This window comes from Prorops nasuta, unplaced genomic scaffold (assembly GCF_024137725.1).
Source record: "Prorops nasuta isolate Cenicafe-Biocafe unplaced genomic scaffold, Cenicafe_Pnas_1.2 PNAS00002, whole genome shotgun sequence".
Lineage (NCBI taxonomy): Eukaryota > Metazoa > Arthropoda > Insecta > Hymenoptera > Bethylidae > Prorops > Prorops nasuta.
In genome coordinates, this window is record NW_027116799.1 from 2,552,400 (window position 1) to 2,576,560 (window position 24,161).

At 35.1% G+C, this 24,161-nt stretch overlaps 2 protein-coding genes and 2 non-coding genes across 6 annotated transcripts in view; 1 reads left to right on the forward strand and 3 right to left on the reverse strand.

Moving 5' to 3' along the window:
* Positions 1–23: 23 nt before the first annotated feature.
* LOC136783562 (uridine phosphorylase 1-like) lies at positions 24–3,362 on the forward strand. The gene is made up of 7 exons (XM_066743821.1): positions 24–406; positions 501–659; positions 1,256–1,379; positions 1,862–2,023; positions 2,140–2,325; positions 2,467–2,799; positions 2,963–3,362. The coding sequence occupies exons 2-7, from the start codon at positions 556–558 to the stop codon at positions 3,068–3,070; spliced, it is 1,017 nt and encodes a 338-aa protein (XP_066599918.1). The 5' UTR covers positions 24–406; positions 501–555; the 3' UTR covers positions 3,071–3,362.
* Positions 3,363–3,506: 144 nt separating this feature from the next.
* The window catches only part of LOC136783537 (uncharacterized), a 28,988-nt gene continuing 8,333 nt past the window's right edge, over positions 3,507–24,161 (reverse strand). For 2 of the 3 annotated variants that reach the window (XM_066743774.1, XM_066743791.1), the window contains exons 2-6: positions 17,555–17,757; positions 14,524–14,772; positions 9,751–10,021; positions 7,926–8,060; positions 3,507–7,702 (exon numbers count right to left, since the gene is read on the reverse strand). In XM_066743774.1, the coding sequence (XP_066599871.1) occupies positions 7,351–7,702; positions 7,926–8,060; positions 9,751–10,021; positions 14,524–14,772; positions 17,555–17,757 (1,210 nt within the window). In that variant the 3' untranslated portion in view covers positions 3,507–7,350. The remainder of the gene's footprint in view (positions 7,703–7,925; positions 8,061–9,750; positions 10,022–14,523; positions 14,773–17,554; positions 17,758–24,161) is intronic. The other variant, XM_066743783.1, reaches the window with a different exon arrangement.
* On the reverse strand, positions 19,845–19,916 carry TRNAP-UGG (transfer RNA proline (anticodon UGG)). The gene has a single exon. It is a non-coding gene; the product is annotated as a tRNA-Pro (tRNA).
* On the reverse strand, positions 20,012–20,083 carry TRNAP-UGG (transfer RNA proline (anticodon UGG)). The gene has a single exon. It is a non-coding gene; the product is annotated as a tRNA-Pro (tRNA).

The window sequence follows — 24,161 nt, forward strand, 5'->3', positions numbered from 1 at the left end:
TATTGGTAGGTGTAAAACGTCACTTTTAATGATTATTATAAAAACAGGAAGACAGCAGATAAGTTTATTAGGAATTCGATATAGAAACGAGTTTTACTATTGTTATAATGAAAATAGTGCTTTTTATGATAAAAGATGAAGGACTGGTTCAATAACATGTGAATAAGTCGTTATGATTTCATCCTAGGTAAAAATAGTGATTGCATCAATTTATTTATTTATTATTGTATCGAATTGTTAACTGAACATTGGAAGTTGGTGATATAGACGAAACTTTGTTATATTTAGTTTAAGTGATAAGACCTTGCTGATTAGTTTTTCACATGTGTAACGTGATATATTGATAAAGATGCAGTTTTATTACTATAAGAATTTGTCTTGCATTCAGTTGTCACCGAGCGCTCGAGTAAGTCAATCCGTTCGTCGATGATCTTAATCTAGCTGTGTAGCTTTCGTTACGATAGTTAAAATAAAACAATATTTTAATTGTTAAACATTAGTTGCTCGTAGGTTGAGCTTTTAATTTCAACGTTTATTCGTTAATAAGCTGACGTCATGAATAAAAATTCTGGAATTAATGGAAAGTTTTTGGAAAATGCTGATGGAAAAGCAGGGAATTCCAATGAAAGTGACTCGCATTATAGGAACTCTGAAGTCAGGTAAATGTTTATTAAAATTAATCTTTTATTTTTCATACTTAACTATGGCTCTCTTATTTCTTGATTACAATCATTAGCTTAATATATATTTTTTAAAAAGTAATTGAAAAATTGCTTAATTTAAACCAGAATAATATTTTCAAAGTCGGTATTCTTTAGGATCAATGGAGAAAGAATGAAAAAACAAAAAGATTTCTTAGAATTAGAATACAAATAAAAATATTGCTGATATGATGTAAGAACGATAAGATTTATGCCGACTAAGAGAACCTTAGTACAACTATATTTTTCAGTGTTAACACAGCGGAAAAAAGTTAGATTAATGTGGATTAATAAGTAGATACAATATTATCAAGATCAAATTGTCGTGACTCACGTGAATCACACTTAAGCATTTTGTGCAGTTTAGCTAATTCAAGATGACTAATAAGCACATTAATAGTTATTCCTCGTTACTTGAAATGAAATATTACTGTTGATTCGATATGAAAAATATCTGTATAATATTTATTATTGCGATCATTGTAATAATATCAAATGAAGAAATAAGATTTAAACACTTAAAAATTTGTGAGTTAAGTGACTTTTTTTTCCAGATATCCTGATGGTAGAGTTCGTTTGAGGAATCCTCATATCGAATTAATGAATCAAGATGTATTATACCACATGGCTCTTTCCAGTGGAACTCATAATCTTGTTGAAATGTTTGGAGATATTAAGGTAAATAAGATTGCATTCAAAATGCGGATCCAAAAAACTTTATTACTCATGACCTCGAATTGTCTGGTCCTATCACAATTTACATCCATTTTTTTATCACTTATGCAACGTTTATATATGATAAAAGGGGTCGGTACCAGATTTTGTAAATATTTGAACCCTGTGCACTGACGGAAGTTTGTCTACCATGCCGAATGCCATAATGCTATATTGATTATAGATTATTGATAGAGCACACATGATAACTTGATAGATCTGTCAGAATTTATATTTTTAAAGCCATCATTGATGCTTATCAAATATCATATATAAATATTATTTGTTTATTATTCACTTATGCAGTCTGCATGCTGCATGGATAAAATAGAATAAAGACTGAAAATAGAATTTTGTAAAATTATTGAATTGAAGTTTAATGTTTTATAATCTCTAACAGCTTATCTACTTTATATCAGATATAATAATAATAATTTATTATGCAGTTTGTTTGCATGGGAGGGTCATCAAAACGCATGGAAATATTTGCCCATTACATTATGGACGAATTGGACTACAAACTTCCAACTGGTACAACTCTACTCGACATCAGTCAGCCAGCTTACCGATATGCTATGTATAAAGTTGGTCCTGTTCTATCCGTCAGCGTGAGTGAAGCTTTCATATGAAAAAGTTATATTCGAGTTGTGAATAGAGTAATTTAAAGAAACATTTTGAAAGATTATACTGTTCACTGTAACATTTGCATTACGTTTGATTCTAGCATGGAATGGGCCCAGCATCCTTGAGCATTTTATTGCACGAAGTCACCAAACTCATGTACCATGCAAAGGTCAAAGATCCAGTATTTATCAGAATAGGAACCAGTGGAGGAATCGGATTGAAACCTGGTACCGTGGTGGTATCAGAAGCAGCTGTGGACGAAATGCTGCGAACTTACGTAGAAACGGTAATGGGAATTATGTAATTATTACATTGAAAATGAAACGACTAAGTTTAATAATTATTAAAGAATTATTAAATTTGTTGAATAATAGGTCTGATTTTAATTTAGTAAAGTACAAAAATGGTGGCTTTTCATTTAATTTAGCCTATTCTTGGAAAACTGGTGCAAAGGCCAGCGACACTTGACCAACATTTGGCTCGTCAATTGAAAGCTTGTGCACTGCATGATGATCCATTCGAGACAATAATGGGGAAAACCATGTGCACCAATGATTTTTACGAGAGCCAGGGTAGACTGGATGGTGCCATTTGTCATTTTAATGAGCAAGATAAAATGAAATACTTGAACGAGCTTAACAAAGCTGGAGTAGTTAATATTGAAATGGAGTGCACGCTTTTTGCTGCTTTTACTCGTCATGCTGGAATTCGATCAGCTATCGTTTGCGTCACGTTTCTAGATCGTCTTAAAGGAGATCAAGTAATTCTTTGTTATTTCAATTATTAGAGTGTATCAATGAATGTTAATATCTTGTTTTATGTGTCATACCAATTTTATCATCAAATTCTTCTTTACATTGTCAGTGCATGATATTTATATATGTATAGTTCACTTTAAATATTAACATATCACTAATTTCTAGGTCGAGACACCAAAAGATGTTCTGACCCAATGGCAAACGCGTCCTCAAACAATTGTTTCACGATATATCAAGCAATGTTTGCAACAGCATAACGGACACCAGCTTTAAAAAGTCATAAATAATAATTTTCTGTGATGATTGACAAGTATCTGTTGTTAAAGTGCATTCTGCTTGACTAAAAATCTAATTATTTATCCAATCAGAATTTGATTCAAATGGGATTAAGCTATCAATCAAATCGTCGATTATTTTTTATATACCTACAGTTACGATAGCTATTATATCGTTCAATATTTCCTTAATTATACATAAAACTTAAGTGAAAATTTTTATATTTGATTACTACATAAAAAAGTGTTTGGGTCGATGATGAAATAAAAGACTCTTTTTTAATGATGCACGATTGGTATATTTATTGATTCGCGGGTACAATGTACAAATAAATAACAGTCTGGACAAAAGGTTAAAAATCTATGATAGAATTTTCAGTATGAATGTAATTTTTAGTGTCGTTCACCTAATTACATAATGAAAATTGATTTAAAAGATATGTGATTTGCGGGGTGAGTACTATATATTTGATACCATCCATCTACGTATTATACGAATGTTTCCGGGCTGGTATTAAGTGAGCTTGCAAGGTTTGCTGAATCGTAAGGATGTTTATAAGATCGAAGAGAATTAGTTCGGAGAGTAATAAGCACAGGCCTGCGAATCCCTTATTACTTTGAGGTTTTAACGTTTACTTATATGACGAGTAACGAATAGGTCATTGCGATGAGAATCATAATCATCATCAACATAGACATCGAGCACAGTGTATGTATACTATTTCATCCTTCATGCACATAGTTAATGAGAGTAATGCATATGAATGCCTGCAGTCGTAATAATAATTAATATTAAATGTAGTGTCAGTTATTGATTATTAGCCTATTGTTTTCCTGCTTAGTAATTAGAAAATATTAAGGAAATTCGATAAGTCTAGGTTTTATCGTTAAATATTTTTTATGTACGTCAACAGGGAAGGCTTTCGGGTCTGTGTTATTGGAATTATTTTCTCGCTCAACTTAAACATCCAGTAAATATAAAACCTTATCTATAGCTATGCATATACGTGACTTGATTACTTTTTCAATTAAGCGCGTCACATTTATAATTGTCATTTTACGAAAAATTAAACAAGACCCTCTCTTTAATAGAAATGACAACGCAATAGGCATTTCGATCGAATGCATACAAAAACAACTACGACTTCTTTCACTTTATACTATAGTATAGGTAAAGTATAATAATGTAACTTATTCTTATACTTATGTATTACCGTGTTATATCAAATTTATCGAGTACATTGGAACGTCGTAAACTTAATCAGCCTCTTTGATAAACTACTATAAACTTCGTTCTTATTTAGCGATCGTATCTCCCATATGTATACCTCTCCATTTCGATGCATCCCAAATCCAATCCAGCTTCTTCAAAGCAACAACCTCTCTTTCTACCACTGTTTTCCAATTTCACCATTTTCTCTCAACAATCTCCTCTACATAGCGTCGATTACATTAATAATTACAGATTGCGACACTATCCAGTTACAGTACTATGAAGTTTATGGTTCCTCAACTTATATACTACATTTTTCTCGAAGCTTCTAAGCCCCACGATTAACCAAACGGCAAGCAGCAATTTTTCTCAGGTTTCTTACTCTGCTGTAAAGAAAGTTTGGCCAAACGTCTATTGAAGTAGTAGCATTTTGTTTGGACATAGTAAAAAAGCAACAAAGATTTCTTCAGACACACTTTTATAATTAATAACGAGCTCGGTGCGAACTCGCGATCTTTTTTTGCTGTGATCAAACAGATTTGTGGATGTTACACGCAGAAATTGGAGCAAGATGGTCGTTATTTGGTCGATGTCGAAATGATGCTCTATAGTGTATTTAACGCTAAGAGTTAACCAACAAAATTAGTTACACTATATGTTTAGAGTAGCTCTGTGTCGACATCTATTGAAATATCTTAAATAGACGTCCGTTCTCATTTTGGCACACGCCTATGCGCAAACGTGGCATTCGCCGCACGCAATAACATCACAAATTTCACTTGGCCACCGCAGCTATTTGTAATTTAGGCGGTATTCTTGATTATTTGAGCAACCGAGTGCCTCGTAACGCTTTAAAGCCCCTTATCACCGGCTTCGTCATTTCCCTTTATCAATAATCGTATAACAGCAGAAACGAGAGATTCTATATAGAAATCCGATCAAAAGTAAAACTTAACTAAGGCAATATCGAATGTATTCAGAATTAAATGCACCACTTATCATTTTGCTTGGACTGAAAGCATTTTTCTCTCGCGGTTAATCACCTTGCGAGAGAACCGATTGGTTAACTGTCTTCAGCTAACCATGTACGAACTATATAGGTATGTATGTACACTAGACCGTTACAATTTAACGTATTGTCGGATTTAGCAGAAATAACAATTCCCTCTTCCCTATTTAAGTAACGCGTCTCTTGGCAATCGTTCGAGATTTCTACGGAGCATTATCCTGGAAACGACATTAATTTGGCCATTTTTTCCCTAATCTTTAACATCTCTGTCAGAACTCTTCACCCTTCAGCGCTGATTCTATCTACGTATTTACAGGACTAGAGTTTTTCTGAAAATCCCACTTGCCCGCTCGAGACAGCTTTTAGATAACTTAAAGATGTCATTACGATTCTTGTCTCTCCCTCTCTCTTTACTTCCTGATTGTTGTTATTGCGGATCGAAAATATGTCCATGTGAATTATTTGGAAATCCAGATCAGTGTCAACGTAGTCATCGAGCAGGCAATGAATCATGAGCATATTTTACATTTTAAAATCTAAGATCTAACCAGCCATTATATCTCTTAAAGAATATTATAAATTAAGCCAATTTCGTAATGAAAACAAAGTTCATCGCTCGTTCTTGGATGAATATGGGTCATTGAGCTACGGTTTCATGACTTGACTCATTTTTATAATATTTTAATTAATAAGATTATTCTGTTTTACACGCTTCCATGTACGACCCTTCGTGGCTACCTTTAATTGATTGTCGCGCTAGAAAGGAAAATATAGAATGTTAAATACGCTCGAGACTACGCTTTATTCTATCAGCTTCTCCTAAACATGAGTCCTCGTTATTCGCTAAGTTATCATTTCCTGATTATCACATACATGGAATTGAATATTCTCGCATTGACGAAGGATTGTCATCAGATATCAATCGACTCTTTCCTGTTCAATTTGTATGTCCTTCTTACTCAAACGACCCTTTTATACTTGATTTGCACGTGCTTCCGATTCGTAGATTTCGTTCCACTGAAATTCAATAACCGAAGCCAAGCTGATAGATATAAAGAAATTCAACTAATTTAGGGAAAGAATCGTACGATCGCATACAAATTTAGCAGGAGTGAAGAATGTCTGATATAAATGATTATTTACAAGAAATTAGTTCTACTACAGGTCGAAAGAACATTATCCATCGATTATACAAAATATTATCACTTGATCTGACGTAGCATTCAATTCCGGTCTCTTTTACGTTTTATCGAACAGACATTTCTTATTCTGACCCTGAAGGGTCTATAGGGAGAAAAACTTGGGATAATGATAATTAATAATTCCATCGAAGTAAGCTTACGAAGAGGGAACGATTAATTTCCAAGGAAGTCAGTTCGATGATGAGGATGAAAGTAGGATGGAATCCCGCAGTTTCATCGAACGAAACGATTGAGGTAATATCATGATTTATTGTAAGAATGACAATCCTCGTTCTTTCCACTTTTAGGATGTCACGAGTCTTCGAAGAATATCTTCGATCCTATCATATTCTCATTCAACGAGTGCATCCACTCAGACAAATCCCAAGAGGAGGGATCTTCCTCAGGAAATCATCTCCATGATAAGAGTGACCACACAGTGGGCCTTGAAGTTTCATCAACCAAATCATTTGATATAAATGAAACCGCTGATTCAAGCACATTAGTCAGAGTGAGCACACGAATCTATTCTTTTCATTGCAAGAATCAATGTACACACCTCTTAGGGTCCAATGATTATACTTGATCAAAAAATCATTGGATCCTCCAAGTCGTGGAACCTCGTTTTCAAGAAATTTTCAGTTTATCGAGAACGAACAGTCACGTGATTCTTGTGATCCTACGGTTAGGTGATCAGAACGTCGTTGAATCTTCCAGGTCGTGGAAATTTGTTCTCAAGAAATTTGTAACGATAACGAAAATTCCATTGGAACTCTGCAGTTGCATCAAACGTAAACAATGAAAGTAAAATACGTCAATGAGACGAAACGAGTGAGAAATTCAACGACGATGGCTCGTAGCTTGTATTTATCACTTCAGGAATAAGCTTCGTGTGTATTCTCAATTTTAGAGTCTTGTAGATGTAGAGCTTGATTATCCTGATCGTCCTTATCAACGTCCAGCTCGCTTGGATGTCGTTGGGGCTGTTCGCGCTTGCATCGGTGCACGAAACCTTGCTGGGCTTGTTGGGACCATCCGTTAGTTTGTTCCGGAAGTACAATACTGACGGATTTGCGATTTGTAGGCGTGGGAGTAACGTTTCCTCCGGTTGAAGCAGAAGAGGCTCGATGGGAGGGAGCGACAACTCGAACTTCCGGTCTAGATGATGCTTCTCTCAGCGGACTCCCAACGTTCATCAGATCCTCCGAATTGCCTGCTGCGTTAGGCCTGCGAAATAAAAACATTTATGAATAATCTATTTTAAAGTGAGGGCTTCTCCAGAGAGAATATTAATCTAAATTTTAGAAAGGTTATTTCAATTTAATTTTAGCAACAAAGAAAAAGGATATTTCGAAATATCTGGGGAAATTTTTCAAAGGGCTGGTCTTGCAAAATGATTTTGGACTGGAAGTTTGGTCCAAAGGTCAAGGGGATTATGAAAAGCACTCACCTATGCTGTGGGGGTGGCGTGGGTGTACGCGATAGTGGAAAGCTGGCGACTTCTCTCGTTACTGACAGCGACCGAATCGATCCGAATGTTTGGTCCGGTGATAAATTAGCCCCTACGCTTTGCACCATTCCACTGCTGAAACATGAACGTTCGATAATTCGTATTAGTGCTTGTAATTGATAGCTCAATAAAGTTGAGAGATGAATTTCTTTTCCACTTATTGATTTACCCTCGCAAATTCTCTGTACACGATACACGTGCAGCAAATTTTATCTTGTAATCTTATTTTTATCTAAAAGTAGTCTATTCAAATTCGCGAGGAAGAACGTTTATAAATTTTAATGATTTATCTCTGTGGAATATCAAATATCATCAAAGTCCTTTTGTACTTTAAATAAATTTTAAAAAATTTCCCACCGGATGATGCAAGGCATCTCTTTTTTCATTCATCCCCGTTAAAGGCCGTTTGTGCTGAACTCTATATAAACACGTAGGCTTTATCGATAAACAGTAAACGATGACGTAATGAAAAACTATTACGTAATCAGTATTATGTAAAGTTTTAATCCTACAATAATCGATTAGCCTATAAATCAATTCAATCGAAGTAAATTTAACTTTGGTGGAAAGATTATAATCGTCTCTCACATAAGTCATTAAAACGTTTATCGCTTAGCAATCTTAAGCGTTATCGAAGGCATTAAATTGGAATCACAGTTTGATAAACATGCAAATTTCATATAACAAACGTTAACGCGACGAAAAATTAGATTGCACGAGCACAATTAAGAGTTTATTAATTAGTGCAAAATCGATTGACTCATAAATTAGCGTCATTAGTGTAAGTAATTTCGGTTGAAAGCTTGGATTATCGTATTTTGCGATTGGCGATAATGCCTTTGGCGATAAAGTACTGTTATTTTGTCATTCACCCCTGTCCAGGGTTCAAAGGGGGTTAAAAGATTTAATTACAGTTCCATGAACGTGTAAAATTTATCGACGTATATTAAACGATGACGTAGTAAATTGTGCTTTACGTAAACGTCTTTCTACGTCATGTCCCAGAAAGCAAAGCGGTTCAGGGCACGTGTAGTGTAGAAGGTTGCAGGGTACGGACGTATATAGAATATACATATACATTTATACGAACGTATATAAAATGCTTAGCAGTGTGCGTTGTCCCAACGCTGGATATAGCTTCTCGTCAAATATGAATAAGAAAAGGGATGTATTTTTAGCAAACTACAATCTTTGCTATAGTGCAACTGTCAGCCTTCGAGGGTGAAATGTCAAGCTTCTCGAAAAATTACTACCCTGATCAAGAAATATTTTATATCAAGATATTATTTCATAGACCTATATCGTCCACATAAGCTTAATTACAGTCTTCTTTTTCTGTCTAACATCGATCCTATATCCTATCTACTCGTGCTTATCGTATTCAAAACACGCGCCGCTTTATCATATACGTTTCAACCGTTACTGAATCTTACGATAGATCAACGCACGCTTTACATAATTATTTTTAATGCTGGTTGAATTTTAAGCATGTTTTTTTCACTCAGAGTTCACTGACCAACTAAAATAAAGAATATAGTATAGTAGATTTTAATGCATTTAAAAAATAGTTATTTGAATTTGAATTGATTGTATTGATAGCATTGCAGGGTTTTGTAATATTTTATAATATTCAAGATTTATTAATTTACAACGTTATATCAGGGGTTGTTCTATTTGCAGTTCTAATTCGATTGGATGAGAAGAAAATTGCGATTTATCGTTGTGAAAGTAAATTTAATGGGGATGTATAAATATGGAGGCTTACCTAACGGAACCGGAAGTAACCAAGAAGGGCATTGGCGTGGGGCATGGACTCAGGGGAGAGCTGCTTAACGAGCTTCGAGTACTACTTAGTACAGAATGTGGACATTGGGGTGGCCCCATGTGCATTCCACCTATTCCAATTCCTGCCAAGCCATTCCCACCACTGATACCCATGTTCCCCTTCTCGTTCCCAAATGCATTCCCTTTGCTGGATGACCTGCTCTTCAGACACGGAATCTTCGACCAACTCCTACTATTCTTACCATGCATATCTGTAAAAAAATAATTTGATAAATCAGTGGCCTCGTTTATGCCAGTTTTCATTGTCTTACTTCTCCTTTAAAGTGCTAGTGAACCAAACTTTTAATTAGTTTCAAAAATAGCAAAATTGCAGCATGTGAGGAGTACAACTGCCTCGTGTATATAGCAACCTTAATATTAATTTTATAATACTGCACACAGTGCTTCGTGGAACTGGTTCAGTGTCAAATGTGGTAGTGCATTGTACTTGTTATGATATTTTAGAAAGATTAATGGAATTTTAACTGCTAATGGTATTGATCAAATTGCAGAGGGCTAGAATCCAAAGCTATTAATAATTAGGTCGAGAGGGTACTTTTAGCATTTTTAACATTAATTTAAGAAGGCTTTCATAATTTTGCAATAAATCAATCTGATATTTCTTTACATTATTGGAACTATAATACACTCTGTGTGGTTTTATGAAATTAGTTCAGTGTTAGATGTGTAGGTTAATGGAATTTGAGCTGCTAATGGTATTGTTTAGAGTGCAGAGGGTTGCAAATCAAAGTTATTAATAAAATGGTTATAAGAGTATACTTCAATTTTAGCTTTAATTTAAGCAGGCACTTCTGTGTATCGTTAAATCTTTGATGGAATTTCAGGTGTTAAGTTCATTGATAAAGTGCAGAGGGGTGAAATCTCAGGCTATTCATAGAAGGGGTTGAGGAGCTCAGCGATTTTATCGAGATTGTGTTGATATTTAATCTATAATAAGCTACATTGTTTTACTAAAGTGGTGTGTTGTCAGGAATATGAAGGCAGTAGTAAGGCCAATATTACAATGAAATATGATACGAGTGAGGATTTAGGAAAGTGGGAATTGGGTTTTAATATCATAGTGATTAAAATGGAGAAGGGTAAAATTTCGAAAGATCTAAAGAGGATGGGTGAGTGATTGGTACAGGATCGGGGTCAGTGGATGTCATGAAGCTAGAGCGCACGCCCTAGTTTCCTCTTCAGAAGGACTATTGCTGTCATTTGCACCTCTATTTCGTATCTATTATCAGCCTAATGGTCTCCCGTTCTGCGTAATATTTCACACAGTACATCGTATAGTTACATGTGTTTGAAATTTAACTCTGTTAGCTTTCAAACAATTCACAGCCTGTAGCCAAGGACTCTCTTGGTTTACAAATAGTACAATAGCCACAATAAAAAAAAATACATTTCTCAAAACTATTTAATTTGTAGCGCGACAAAGCCAGTTTTGCTTTTTTTTCTCTAGTTATCAACTTGGGTAACAAAAACATTATTCTTTCCTAGTACAATTTATGAGCATTTTTTGTTTGTTTGTTATTTAGAGTAAAATCTTTCTCTCTTTTTTTAATTATCTTGTCATTCATGAGTCTACAATGCACACCCTACTTCCCTCTTTACAAAGACTATTACTGTCATTTGCACCTCTATTTCATAAGTCTTATCAGGTTTCTCACCTATAACTCTATAGATATAACATTTCGTATATACACTATATCATGTATAGATGTACGTGCAGTCAATCATACATTGAACCCTTGCCACTTGAAAGTTTTCAACTTTCAAACAAATTGCAACCCTTATTGAACCAGTCCATCAAAGTATAATAACCCTTATAAAATTATTCGATTCTTTATGCCACAGACGTTTATATTATTTCCTAACATATCTTTGTAATTATTCCATTTTTCAATTAGCAAAATTTTTCTCATTAGTACAAACAACGAGAAATCACAAATCCTACACAAGAATTTCTTTAGTAACGATTAAATTTTTAATATAAAATTTAATATCGCTTTCGTTAAACGAGGGTGACGAGAGTTGAATTAGGAATGAACTTCAACTGTCTGTCCTGGTAATTAGCGAATCTCGCTAATCTAGGTCTGGAAAACGAGAGCTTGCACGAGTCGTGAGCGCTTTGCACTTGGGAAAAATTATTTTCCCTGCGATGTTAGCTCGATCATACGTGAGATACTGATCTTGGCAGTTCATAAAAAGCTTTCGCGTGTACTGGCTGACCCAGCAAAACAAGGCTATCTACCATTCCTGAAAGAAAAGTTTTATTCACGAAGGAGTATTTTTTTCACAACAAGAATATACATAACATGCAAGTTTATAATGATTTCGAATACTCCAGCTTGAATCGTAGAAATTAAATTCTGGTACCACTCGTCGTTACGTGAATGCATAAGAGAATTCGTTTTAACGATAATTACATTCGGGGCTCGGAGGCATTTTCTTTGGACGATGGAAGCAAAGTAAAGCTGCTCGCGAGTATTAATTGATTTAATGTGACGTTGGTATTTGCAGGAGGTAACACCTGGAGAGCATTAACCCTTTAACATGGCAGTGCTGCCATTTCCTTTCACACGAATCCCTCGCATATTACAGTTGAAAGCTTTCGCGTGTCGCATAGAGGCAAAGGCCGACACAAACTGAATTGAAAATAAGACTAGAAGCTACATTTCATATTCTATACGTATATACTTCCAGGTATAACTTCATGTTCGCCAGGAGCAAAGCTGCAAGGGACGCGAATCTCTCGATGTAAATTCTCCCCATTTTTCTGTTGGAAAGTGATTACGTTCAAAGCTTCTCCTTATTTGCTGGAATTGAAGTTAAATCCAACTAAAGTTGCTAATCCAGTTTTAAGCTGACTGCTCCGCTAATTGGATTTCTTCAATCGAAAACCTTGCAAAACACTATTTTTCCTCGCAAACCAAATTACAATTTTTACGTTTCGCGATTTCCACGTGGAATACCTCCTTGTGATCTTCTCTCATTATTCTATTTATCAAAAAAATGGTTAATGAAATATGCGATATTATACTGCTTAAACATTTTGCCTATATCGATCTTTATGTAATGAAAAGCAGAACTCTATAATTCTTTGTAATTTTCCATAAAACTTAATTAAATTTTCCTGATCGATATTCGAGTATCCAGATTCAAAAATGTTTATAGTGCTAATGAATTCCTTTTAAATAAACAGCAATGGTACGATCGCTAAATCTGTTTTATATTGATAACAAATTGTAATCATTATTAATAGATTATTACAATTTCTCGTATAGCAACTGATTTTTCTCCTCAACAGATCGTTTATTAGTCAGACAAGGGTAGGTTTGATAAAGTAGTGGGGCTGAGAGAATTTGGGGTCAGAGGTTAAAGTTCCGTTGGTGTAAAATCGCGCCTGATAAGAGAAATGGTCGTGAAAGATTGTTTCTAAGCTGACTGCGACTGTACCGAACGAACTTGAATACTTTCTGTCAGATTCTCGTTCCAGTTTCAGTTGGCGCCGATTGGCCTGTATTCGGGACGAGGCTGGATCAGCTGGATACATAACTGAATTGTCGGAATTCAGGCTAATGCGACGCTATCAAATTATTAGCCCCCCTGGAGGCTCAAGCCCGATTCTTAATTCAGCGTGACCTAACTTGGCCTATCTTTACTCGTCCAAAGCTCTACAATCTAGAAAACTTATTTCCACTTGCAAGAAGTATTGAGCTTCGGCTGTAACAAAAGCTCCATTCGTCTCATTAAAATAAATGATTCATATTATACTTAAACTCAAAGAAATAACTCTAAACAATTTTTAATCCGAATTTGAAGTCCCATCGATTTTTATCGTGGCAGAAAATTTAAATCTTAACAGTTTGTTAAATATTTCTAAATTACCAAGACAGGCACATGATCGTTTTTGTTTGAAAGTTTGCGACTATGGAAAAGTTTCTAATGATAAATTTAATTTCTTGAAAGACGTTACGTTGATGAATGGGTCGATGAACGATGATTTAACCACTAAAAGCTTGGCTAAATTGCTTAATGCGAGACTTCAAAACCTTTTGTGGTAATAAAAACTACAGTTTTCCTTGAGGAGACGTTACGTGGGCCAATGAACGATGATTAAATAAACTCCTCGTTAAAAAGTGCTATGTAATTTCAATTGTTATATACACGTAAAATTTTAGGGGCCAAGAGAATGCTATTTTTAACGACTATTCACCCTCCATATATATTAAATATTACCGTCAAAATTACTAAAGCTTCAAAAAATTGATTTATACAACAAGTATAAACAGAAGTTTTCCACTGTCTTATCGCTTGGTTGAGCGAGAGATTTGCAAACTCGAATAATAAATACATTAAGGTTCGAGTAAGTAAAAAGCAGATTCGTCTGGAACGATTCCATTTGAATTTGCTCCATCGCGGTATCATTCCTTGCCGTATCACGTACGAAAATAGACATTTGCATAAAGCCCCGAGGCAGACAATCCATAACGTTTTAAAACGGAGCACGAAATTCGTAAAACCTTAGTGAGTGGTGCAGCTTGGATTCTTCAACTACCCATTGACAGTTTTACAAGTTTTCCATTTACCAGTCCACTTTCTTAGAGATCTCGCTCGGAGAAAATCAATCGTGTCCAGATTTTCTCTACACGAGATTTCTCGAAGGAAGAAAGTAAGCAGACTGAAAATTGTCTGATTTCCTTACCAAACATTTTAACACCTTGCACAGGACTGAGAGGGTAAAAGTCTCCATGTACAGGACAATGGAAGCCAACTCTTCGCTGTCTCTTCCTTGCTCTTCTGGTCAGCATGCAGAGGAGGACTCCAAGGGCCAACATGAGGGCACCAACCACGATACAAATGGGTCCAAGAATTCGTGAGTTGCCAGTAAAAGCAATTCTTGCTGCATACGAGTTCTTGTCCTCATCTTCGCCAGGCCCACGATAAGAGGCAGCTGTAAACGAACGAATGATAAATTAACAATTGGGCTGATAATTTGGTTTTGGCTAAATAAGGCAAGATTTTATAATAATAATAATAAAAGAATACATAGATGCTTGAATATAAACGTTTGTAATTATAAATAATGCTTTGCTCTCAAAGCAACTAGAGCCATCCTAAATCTCTCTGTATACTCGTCCCCCTCGTCCTGAATAATTCATTAATTTACTTACGACGTATTCCAGTGTTCTATAATAAACACTGGTACAGCAATTATTCACACGTGAACTATTTAATTGCAATGTAAACGCAAAATTGTTCAATTTTATTGCCACTACATTTTCTTTTAATAGAATGAAAATATTCCATTCGATGAAGACACTCCCTTTATTTCTTTGCATCGTTTTAATTTTAATTCTAACGGAGTGTGAGAGCTAATTTTCAGTAGAGTGGAATATAACTGAATAGTTTGTTAATATGTTGGAGCTAAAGTTTCGTTGACGCAAAGTTATAAAATAAATTAACGAGCAGTTGGAAATTTGGGTCGTTGTGAGAGGGGGGGGGGGGGGGGGAAGGCATATACAGATAGATGAAAAGAGAGAGAGAGAGAGAGTCTAGTAACGGCTTCTTATTGGATAATAGTAATCCTCTTGTAGCAGCTAGAGGCTTCCTATCGCACGCGTAATAGTATTGTAAAAGTGGAACTTGAAAAAACCTTACTACGGTGTCTCAGCGAAGTCCGCCTGGCCAACCTAATTTGCGAATCTTAAATATAGGAGGTCTTGCGTTGCCACGTGGAGATTAATCTATGGCTGACGAGGCTCACACGCGAGGTCATGAAATTGCCATACACACATACATACACACGTGCGTGACTATTAATAGCTGTTATCAAACGCCCCATATAGTAAATTTCACATTTTTCACTCTAACGATGCCTACGAAACTGACAGTTTGATTAATTCAAGTCGAACTGATCGTTCGAGTCCAATTGGGATTTGCTCCCAGAAGACAATCGATTACCGCAACCTCAGAAGCTCTGAATTATCAATCCTATTGTCACAGGAAATAGAAACCATTCCCAATATCCGCTTGACTGGTGCATCTCTATAATACAGACGCGATAGGTGGTTGTATTTTGATAAAATATTTTTATATCATGCGGAAATTGAGACTCTATAGAAAACAGCAACAGTCAGTATTGAAAAAGATATGAAGGCAGAAAGGGATGTTATCAAATACTTACTTTCACATTTTTTACTCTATAATGATGTCTACGAAGTCGACAGATTCATTAATTCAAGTCGAACTGTTCGTTCGAGTCCAGTTGGGATTTACTCCCAGAAGACAATCAATTACTGCAACCTCGGAAATTCTGAATTATCAATCCTATTGTTACTGATGGTAATAGAAACCATTTCCAATGTCCGGTTGACTGTAATGTTATCTATACAAGGTAGATGCCATAAGTGGTAGTGTTTTGATATAATGTTTTTATACGATGCGGAAGTTTAGACTGGACAACAGTACCAATCAGCTTTAAAAGAAATATGAAAGCAGGAAGGACTGTTATCAAACACTTGGCTTCAAGTTTATCACTTTAATGATGCTCGTGGAATGGACAGCTATTTAATTCATGCGAGTGCAAACGGCCCGATCGTTTCAAGATCCAGAGACAATCATCCAACTCGACCATCGAAGCTCTGAATAGTCGATTCTATTATCATCAGAAATAGGAACCACTTGTGCATATCCGGTTGACTATATAGTTTGTTTTCCTAAAGATGGCATCATTGTATATACGATCGTGCATTAATTTATTTTTTATGTCGTGGAGGTTGAAGCCGTTAAGAAAACAGTGGACAGTATTATAAAAAGAAAGCGTAGGAATAAACATCTATTTAATTCATGCGAATCCGATCGACTGGATCGTCCCAAGATCGAGAGACGTTTAACCACCCCAACCCTTGAAACTGAATTATCGATCCTTGTAATACCGGAAATAGAAACCATTACCCAATATCCGGTGGATTATAGATTTTTCTCTGAAAATGACACGACTATGATTGTGCTTTGATGTATAATTTTTTTGCGTTGTGGAAGATGAGGCTGTTAAAAAAAATAATCAGTATGAAAAGAAAACTTGGGAATGGACAACTGTTTAATTCAAATGAATCCGATCGATTCGATTGTTCCAAGATCGAGAGACGTTTAACTACCTCAACCCTTGAAAGTCTAAATTATCGATCCTACTGTCACCGGAAATAGAAACCGCCATCGATATCCCGTAGACTATAGTTTCCCAGTAAAGATGACATGGCTATGGTCGCGCGTGCTATGATATATTTTTTTTTGCGTCGTGGAAGTCGAAGCTGTTATAAAAAGCATTGGACAGTATGGAAAGAAAGGTTCCGAGTAAACAGATATTTAATTCAAACGAATCCTAAAGGGACCGCGCCTACCAACGCAATAATAATGAAGCGAGAGAGTGTAGTGCAAACTACGAACGCTGTTGCTGTTAATTTTCACAAGTGTATTTTTCGTATATTTATTCCCACTTCAGCATCGTTGTGTTGTCTTGCACGGTGTCAATATCAGTCCGATCGTTCGAAGATCGAGAGACACTCGAATACTCCAACACTCGAGACTGAATTATCGATCCTATTATGTCCGGAAATAGAAACCATTCGCAATATCCGGTTGACTATAGCTTGTCTCTTTTAGGATGGCTAACTAGTTGTGTTTTGATATAATTTTTCGATACGTCGCGGAAGTTGAGGCTGTTGAATACTAACCAGTGAGAACAGCACCGGCCAACATGAAAAGGAAGCCGAAAGCAGGAAGTGCAATCTGGCAGTTTGCAGCTATTACCACTCCGGCCACCATCAGACCACCCTCGATCTTTTCCACCCTCAAACGAGATATCGGCGTTGGACATTTTAATTTTGCTCCAAAGCCACCGTTCATCATCCCTTCCTCCGCTGTCATTGCGTTTGCCCTGTAACAGTCAACCATTATTATCGTTATAACTTTGTGCATTTTTTTTATTCTTTAATTAGTATTACGGTACGTGTATAATTATAAAATAATAGTAAAGTAAGATAGTAAATAAGAATTAAGTGTAACAAAGTAAAGTAGGAAAAAAGAATTTGTTATTTTTCTTAATATTAATAAAATAAAAATATAATCCTGGGTTAGTCAAGAATTAAATTTAGGTAATTTTTGGTATTATATCAATATACAATCATTATTCTCTTTGATCCTTATTGTGTACAATAATTAGTCACTGGTTTTAAATATAACCGTATAATAAAAGAATATACACATGATTATTATGGTAGAAATAATGTTTTTAAATTATTTATATACAAAGTTAAAATTATAATAATGTAATATTTTTATTTTATTTGAATTTATATTGTTAATAAATTAATTAAAATGCAAGATATTAACAATAAATATTTAAAAAAAAATGAATCGGATCATCCAAGACTCGAATCTGGGTTCTCTCGTTATTAATTTATACGATCGTCATACCCCTTGACCACTGATCCTTATTGTGCGAAGTAACTAGTCACTGGCATTAGACACAACAGCATAACAAGAATATGATTATTGTGTAGTACGAAACCCATTTTAAAACTATTAGCGCGTAAAGTTAAAAGTATAATATTAATATTTTAATTCAAAATAAAATTATGATTTTAATAAAAAAATTAAATTGTAAGATATTAACAATTAATATTAAAAAATAAAAGAATCGGATCAGCCAGGATTCGAACCTGGGTCCTCTCGTTAGCAATGTATACGAGCGTCATTCCCCTTGACCACTGATCCTTATTGTGTAAAGCAATTAGTTACTGGCATTAGATATAATAGTGTAATAAGAATATGATTATTATGGAGCAAAACATTTTCAAATTATTTACGCACAAAGTTAAAATTATAATACTAATATTTTAATTCAAAATGAAGTTATGGTTTTAATAAATACATTAAAATGTGAAGCAATAACAATCAATAATAAAAAAAAGAGCCGGATCAGCCAGGACTCGAACCTGGGTTCTCTCGTTTAGAAAATACGAGCGTCATACCCCTTGACCACTGATCCTACTTGCATGACTTAGTTACACATACGTTATTTATAGAGTAATATTTGCCTCATTTAACTGTAGATCATCGCTTGTGTATTTATTGCCAAAGTCAACTAAAACTAGTATATTAATTTATAATTTCAATCCATTGTATTTTCTCTAAATATCTTCGATTCTCCTCGCTTATATTTTTCGGTTCAATTATTTAAAAACTTCAAAGCTAGTTTTTTTTAAAATATTTATATTTATTGCTCATACGTGAAAGAAACTCTAAAATACTTTCTAGTAACTTTTAACGATACCCCTCAATATTACTCGAATTTAAAAACAATAAATGCTTAAAAACAGCTTAAAATTTAAGCACCACAGTCAAAGTTTGCAACCTTCAACTTTTGACCTTTAAGAAATAACAGACTTGAATTATAATTTTCAGAAGCAATAATACATCATCATTTAATTTTGTTACTATTTTAATTTGGTGCACGTGTTTTCCCCAATTTTAACTAAATTATGCTTTGACTCTTTAAAAACTCCAATTCAGCCCTGCCATTATTAATAAACATACTTACAGGTGATCATTTTATATTATTATAGATAGGGCATAGCGCTTATCTAGAAATTGATAATGAAACACGATATGTTTAATGACACACTGTTTTCTGTAAACAAAGATTAATCGGATAATAAGAGAACTAAACTAAACAAAATACATTCAGTGTCAATCAGAACTAAATATTAGTTTAAATTGCAAGTGTCGCTGATTTATTAAAGAATTTTCAAGTAAAATTCTCGTATGAGCAAATTATTTAAAATTAAAATATTGTTAAACACATGAAAGCTCCATTTATTTATAATAATAATAAAGAAGCAACACTCGACAAAAAATGAACGCAGCGAGCATTTAAAACCCGAGTTCATCGTATTCATGTTTGGTTTAATTAAAAAAATATACAGCGACTATTTATTTAAAATCCAGTAGAACAAAAAAGTCGGGCTCAGCCGGGATTTGAACCCGGGACCTCTCGCACCCAAAGCGAGAATCATACCCCTAGACCACTGAGCCGAACGTGACTGCATGTCGAAAGCTGTACGATTGGTTTGGCCAGCAAGCCGAAGGCTCGTGCCACACTCGTTAAAAAATTTTGGAAAAAAAAAGTCGGGCTCAGCCGGGATTTGAACCCGGGACCTCTCGCACCCAAAGCGAGAATCATACCCCTAGACCACTGAGCCGTACGTTCTTCTAAGCTAAAAAACAGACATATACAGTTGACTCAGCAGAAGCCTTTCACTTGGACTTTGCTCGTCTTCTTCCTGACACCAGCTTTATCACGCGCTAACTTCTGTCACGCTCGTCTTTCCGATTAACGTTTTTGTGCTCATTCCAGCACGAATTACTTAATCGACTCAAATTACACCATTATAAAATTATTGAACAAACGAGAATATTAATCGAATGAAAGAATTTCGCTAAATGCGAAATTTCAGTGTAAACAGTCTTTGTTGAACAATTGTAAGTGTCATTCTAGATCAAATGGCATCGTTTATCGATTCCTAGGGATATTCCTGAGAAAGCTCGTAAATTATTAATTAAATTTCCTATGGACTCTTCTGTTGACGAAGTAAACTGAAACTTTGATCGTTAAGTCGAAGGATTCAGTCTATTTTTGGTTCGTTGATTCTTCAGCAAGAGTTTAAACGCCAAGGATCCAATAAGAGAGCGAGTGAATCAAAATCCTCCCGACTATATTATTTCATACCTCAGCTATTATTTAAATTTAGATTTACGTAGTTTAAAATCAGACAAATAAACTTTTCATTTGTTCAGAATGATGCTTACGACGCAAGTTATTTGAAAATGCGCAGTTCTGTGATGCAAATTCTTCAGAAATTAAAATTTCTGGAATAAAAGGCTATGGTTGGTAGAAAAATCTTTAGAAAAAATGTAACATGCCATGTACACGATTTAGCGCTACACACAAAGACTTATAAAGTAATCAGTGTCTGGAAGTGAAAGGCTTACGTTTTAAAGATAAATCTGTTGAAAAAGAACTGCGGTAAGAAATGGGCTTATTCAATGTTAACAATTATCCGAGCTATTTTTAATTACGCAACGAATAACAGGGAAGTTTTTGACGAGTGGGAAGGAACATTGAAAATAATGAAAATGATACGTTATTCCCACAAAAACAAAACACTGATTTTTGCAGGGATTGAAACGAATTAGTCAGTCCTCGTGTGATTATTTACGTTTTTTTTACAAGTCGCTAGGCCATGATTGGCAAGAGATCAAGTTAAGCGTTTCTGGTAATTTAGCGTCAAGCTAGCGGAAACTGTATGTAGGAAAAAAGCGTAGATTGAATGAAAGATAAACGTGGTAACATTGCGACACGTAGGTACGTATTGTGCTCCTCTAGCGTTATTAAAAATAATGGAGAGTATACGTTCATAAAACATTCCACCATTATTTATAATTTAACATTTGAAAAATCTTTCTACGTATTAGTGTACCATACAAACTTGCTGTATGAGAGTGTAATGACTCCGCGCGCATAGGAATTACAGTATGTTTTTTCATTTATATTTTGTACTGTATTAAAAATACACAATAAAAAATTCCTAACTAATAGAATAGCACAAATAATAACGAAAAAGCCTGACATATGTAAAATTTCTCGAAATGAATAAGTTTGTTAATTAAAAATAGAAGAGCCAGGAAATACAGTTTATTTCTACAAGAGTTTCTTTTCATATTTATAAAATTCACGTATGTTTCACGCTGTCGTTGAGTCGGAGCAACGGAAGTGTGGCTGCAGTATGTAAAAACTGCGCGAGACATGTTTATTTGAAATAGGAGAAGTCTTGTGATTGTGCGTGGCTTTTGGGTGTGATCCCACGTTTATCTTTTTAAGACTGGTTTGTAGGATATCGTTAAGAGAATATAGAATAAGGATCGCTCGAGGTTTCGATGCAGGGCGTCGGAAGTGGATGGCAGATTAAAATGATAAAAAGTATAGTGAAACGCATGGTCGATCCGAGTAAGGTGACCTTGCTGAAGCTGATGCGTGTGTGTGTATGCGTGAGAAAGAGAGAGAAAGAGAACTAGTTAGGTCAACGACCGGTTGAATTCAGCTGTTAGGCGCAACAGACGAAAGCAACCAGGAGCTCTTTCTGCTCTTTCTACAACCTTGACTGCAACCTCCACATCTCTCTCTCTCTCTCTCTCTCTCTCTCTCTCTCTCTCTCGCTCTCTCGGGATTTCTCTCTAATCGTAGCCATCGTCTGCAAGTTATTGCCAACCTTCTTGTCACGTGACAATAAACTTCTCCAATAATCCTTTCACGGTTCCCTAAAATATTTTCTCGTCCCAACTTAGTATCCTCGATACATCGAAAAAGAGCTCCCTTGAAAAAATAGATAAAACTACTTGGCTATTGAATCACGTTTGAGAATCGTCCTTCTTCGACTAATTCGAATGCTGCTGTTTCAATCCGAATTTTTCCCTCGTAAACCTAACTTCCTGATACTCGATACTTAATTTTGCAATTGTAAACTTCCTCACAGACAAATTTTTATTCAAGGAAAGCTGCAATTTTTTAGTCATTATTATTCAAGATAAAAGAAAAAAAAAGCAGAACAAGAGAAATTTTGCATAGAGAAGGATTTTATTATCGTGAATAGTTTTTGGAACAATTGAATTACCGAATAAATGGCTGTGGGTATTATATAGACAGCTCGTTTTAAATTGGAGATTGCCAATTAAACGTGGGAGAATAATTTAAACAATTTCCTCCTTAATGATACCCTCTCCTATACTCCAATTCTCTTCCTTGGATGATTGGAGGGATTGAAATTGGATTCACCTAGTAGGAATTTTCTAGAACAATAAAATTTTTCACTAACATCTCCATGAATCTCAAGAGTCTTCAGGCTCCTTTCCTCGTTCAGGCTTTCGAATTAATCATGGGAGAAAATTTTATAGTTCTTTCTCAAATATCTCATCTAGCTTCCATACCACCATTCTTTCGCTTCTACACGTGTGTGAGACACGAATTACCATTGCACACGTGCATACACGAGGCACGCAGGAATTTTCCACTTTGCAGTGCGACAGTGGGGACAATGAAGGTGGCAGTTGAATTTTTATAGAGGATAAATGTTAGGTGTAGCAGGTTCCAATGTAGAGGTGTGTAGGTGTGTGTGTGTGTGCCAACAAGTGATCTCATCCTTTCAACCATGCTGCCTTTGGCAGTTGGCTGCTCGTTATAATTAAGCTAAAACGCTAAGTACTTCGAAACAAAGTGCTTACCCACGCGCAAGTGAGCTACGAGCTACGTGAACGGATGTTCATCGGAATTGGTGCAACTACCGTAACTATAACGGGGACAGGTTCAATACGGTAACAAATGTGTGCTATCAACCTTACCACTCACAAAGGACGACCAAATATCAACGAGAACCTAAAAGAAACAATGCTGACCTATTACGAATATCACAAGCAGACCTTGGACTGTAGCAAAAGTTACTTCAAAGATATCAGCTTCGTGTAGGACAAAGACTGCTTCTCCGAAAACAGTCTACGTGGTACAACGTCTGTTAATTAAATATCGATCAAGGTAGAAGGTCAAATCAACAATTTCCTGCAAAATATTTTTCAAATGCAAAAAATTCAAGATCAATATTTTCTTTCAATTAATTTTTCAAATATTCTTATATACACTTTGTTGCTTGGTGTACGAATTTAAAACTCGACTGAAATGAAACAATCTCGTGTTATTTGGACAGATAAATTAAAAATAAACTTTTTAGAGAAACTCCTACGATTTTTTCTGCTACGCAAGTTTTAAGCGATTTTATAAAAAAAATCTAGTTTGAATTTTGTAAATTATGCGGGAAAATTTATGAGTTTTAAAGTAAACTATAATTGGACCGAAATACTTGGAATCATAAATAACACTGCGTTATTTGTAAAATCCTTTCATGTCACTCGGGAAAAATGTTCTTAGATATATTTTAAGCGTAAGCATCTTTCACGAGAATATGTGTCCAATTCCTTGTACTCTGCTCCAGTTGAAACGAAATTTTGAGTATTGAAATAAAAATAAAATAGTTGTAAAGTATGAATCGCAAGTCCTTTTGTATCACTCGGTGAAAAAATCACTTAAGATAAATGTTAACAGTCAGTTTTACAAGAACACGTATAGGTTTTCTGGTGATAATAATCTTTTTACAAGAATTTTTGGAACAATATATTAGAAGCAAATGTATCCGGATGAGAAGAAGACAGAAAATTTCGCGAGCAATGCTCATC

Excerpts from the sequence above, each read along its gene's own strand:
- LOC136783562 (XM_066743821.1), top strand. The coding sequence starts at position 556 with ATGAATAAAAATTCTGGAATTAATGGAAAGTTTTTGGAAAATGCTGAT. Across the intron at positions 2,326-2,466 it reads TGCGAACTTACGTAGAAACG|CCTATTCTTGGAAAACTGGT; the intron begins GTAATGGGAATT and ends CATTTAATTTAG. Across the intron at positions 2,800-2,962 it reads ATCGTCTTAAAGGAGATCAA|GTCGAGACACCAAAAGATGT; the intron begins GTAATTCTTTGT and ends ACTAATTTCTAG.